General features: G+C 36.3%; 1 protein-coding gene across 2 annotated transcripts in view; it reads right to left on the reverse strand.

Moving 5' to 3' along the window:
- Positions 1 to 1,934: 1,934 nt before the first annotated feature.
- Positions 1,935 to 3,112, reverse strand: part of LOC101858308 (leucine-rich repeat-containing protein 74B) — a gene marked incomplete at its 3' end in the record, with an annotated part of 87,203 nt that continues 86,025 nt past the window's right edge. For both annotated transcript variants that reach the window (XM_005110058.2, XM_035972790.1), the window contains 1 exon segment: positions 1,935 to 1,946. In XM_005110058.2, coding sequence (XP_005110115.2) covers positions 1,935 to 1,946 — 12 coding nt within the window.

Consider the following 3,112-nt stretch of genomic DNA (forward strand, 5'->3'; position numbering starts at 1 on the left):
AAGCAGTACAGCCCATATAAGAATGCAGTTAGTTGAAAGTACAGGTAAGTTACAATAATATATTTTATTATATTGCGTGTGCTGGCACGAGAGACAGCGCATTGATCACTCGCAATACACTGCAGAGATATTCAATATGACGTACACTTAAGACCTAGCACAGAGAAAAAAAACCATAACGTCACACACAATACCTAGCACAGAGAAAAACATGACGCCACATACAAGGCACAACAGAGATACAATATTATGGCGTTCTAAAAAAAAGGACGCGTAGGTTTAAAAAAAAGTGTAAAAAAAACAACAACAACCCCGAACCAAAAAAGAACCACAAACGAATAAGAAAAGAAGTGTTTCCAGATTTCAAGTCACACATTAGGGAAATTGTATAAGCAGTAAGATTGTATATAAAATACTATGATTTTGTACTTGTTAGCTTTAATCTTCCAAATCAGTTAAACGCTGCATTGCCTTAGAATTACAAAGTTCTAGCTGCTCAGTACTTTAAGAAATGTGACGTAACAAATTTGAGTTTCACAACATGTCAAGCTTTTACGAATGGAATTCTTTGAAAACGACTCTGAACAATCTTATAATTTTGATAAAGCAGACAGAACCTTTGGTTTCAGACCTTATGGTCTTGGTAACTTAAAACGGTTAGAAATGTCAGATAGAGCTTTGTACTTCTAAGGTATCGACTGGGTTGGGATAAAATATGATTCATTAAATGAACATTATTACGATTGGACAAAATAACATTGATGACTACAAGAAATCTGAGAACACAAAATTCAGAATATTATTACACCGACAAAGTAAAACCGTGAAGACTTGAAGTAGGAAATGACATAACAAGAGAACAGTATTACGAGGGATACATCGAGTACCCCATGGTGGAATATTTGGGCTGTTAGTACAAAAGGGGATTTCTGCCCCCCTCCCCCCTAATTCATCATCAACTGTTATTATAAACACTTTCGAAGCAAATGATCAACACCCTAATCGACTAATTGACAGGGTATTACTTCTTCACACTTATACAATCGACGCACCTAGCTTTACAGAACCAGATGTGCAGGCATCTTGCCTCATTTAAGAGTGAAATTGTTATTATAAACACTATCAAAGCAAATAATCAACATCCTCATGGACAGGAGGGTATTGCTCCTTCGCCCTTCGTTGGACAACGCACCTAGCTTTCCATGTATCTTGCCTCATATTAGTGAGTGCCTTTAGGTGAAAGTAGAAAGTATACCTTACTTGTCAGCTAATTTAACTTTAGAGAGAGACGATACTGATACAATCAAATGTTTAAAACGTATAGCTGAAATACTGTTATAAATAATTGTACTAAAACAGTTTAACTAAGGTATTCTGATGGACACTTCGGCTCTTCAATTTATTTTTGAGTACCCCCATTTCAGCTCATTTTGCAGGACCTGACCGAGTTAAATGTATTCAGGACATACTATTTTCCCGTCAACTGAATATGACCCCCCCTCCCCATACCGAATGGATATTCTAGCACCAAGTCCATCGCCCGAGCGCGAATCGAGGGCTGTGTCTCCCCTTAACCGCTGAAATACAGATACGGGGCTCTGAGGGAGAGTACAGCGAACCGGCTCTAATGGTCGCTATAATTACACCGTTTACGACGACCATCAGTCTAAAACTGCAACTTCCCATTTCCTTCCTTGTGTATTTGATTTTTTTGTTAGAGATTCTGATTATACTGGGTGAGACTGTCACCTGTTTAAGACGGTCTACATGACAATGTATGGCCGTCTAGGACAGGCTTGCCCATTGCAATCTTTTCTCACAGAAGTGCTCAAATTGGACCAGCCCAAATATTCCACCTATAGGCTGACAGTTATAGTAGTGAACCAACAGACGTGTAATAAGTGTTACGAATTCTAGTCATTTATAAGCTTTACCTTCAGAAGACGCTAAAAAACGTGTTGTAAAGGGAAAAAGACATAGAAAAAAGTTTTGAAGATATATCCACAAAAATCTAATGCACAATAAGCAAAAATTTCTGAGTTAAAAAATTAAAGAAACCTAGGTAAGAAACGTGTTATTACATATTATACAAAAACAGTGATTAGATGACTTTAAATGTCTAACATCATATCTAAGAAAAAAGAAAAAAAAGATGAGGCTAACTTCAAAGTGAGTAAAAAAAAATAAATCCATTGTGAACGAAATACGAAATAAAACTGTACTTACAAAATTAAGGTGCCAAGTATTAAACACTATGTCTCATAGCTTCAATCAGTGTGTACTATGTAGTCTTACAGACCGCGTGCAAATTTGACGAACCGACATAAATATTTAAGCTAGAAATAAGCGGCATGCATGTGCTTGAAGTGGAAAAAAAGTTAACGTTATGACAATGTAATGCAAAGTAATCTGCATTAAAAAGTAACTTTCTAAAATAAATAGATGACAATAAAAACAGCACCCCTAAAAAAAATAATAAAGCCAAAACAAAACAAAACAACAACCTCACCAACAATCAAACAATAAGAAAACCCCCACAATAATGACAGGTGCGAAGGTGGCTGCAGCGATCATTGTGGTGATCATGATATTGGGGTAGATGTTGCTGCAAATGATAGTGGTGGTGGTGGGGGGCTGTCCAGTTTGTCACAGGCCCAGTTTGTCAAAATTTCATTTAAGCACGGTATTTGAGTATTGACGACAGTCATAATTAAAGCCATTTAACAATGTAGTTATAACTTAAGTTTTTTTTATTCTCCACCTTCAAATTGGTGGTGAAGAGATAGTCCCTCTAAATGTCAATTCAGCTTGTGTTCAATATTTCTTCCTTTTAGTATGCAAATCAAAACACATTATTCTGTGAAATTTCAACAACGAATGTTCTTTAGTTAAAAACAATTGAAAAGTAAAATTCAATTCATACAATCAATCAATCATTTATTTACTATTTTTGAGAGTGTCAGTGATAACTTCTATCATGCAGGAAACAGTCGAGGTCTGTTGCAAACTGGGCCTGTGCTTAACTGATATGCTTCCTTGGTGGTGGTGGCGACGGTGAAGATGATGATGATGATGATGATGATGATGATGATGATGATGATGATGATGATGA

Source organism: Aplysia californica, unplaced genomic scaffold (genome assembly GCF_000002075.1).
Source record: "Aplysia californica isolate F4 #8 unplaced genomic scaffold, AplCal3.0 scaffold00847, whole genome shotgun sequence".
NCBI lineage: Eukaryota > Metazoa > Mollusca > Gastropoda > Aplysiida > Aplysiidae > Aplysia > Aplysia californica.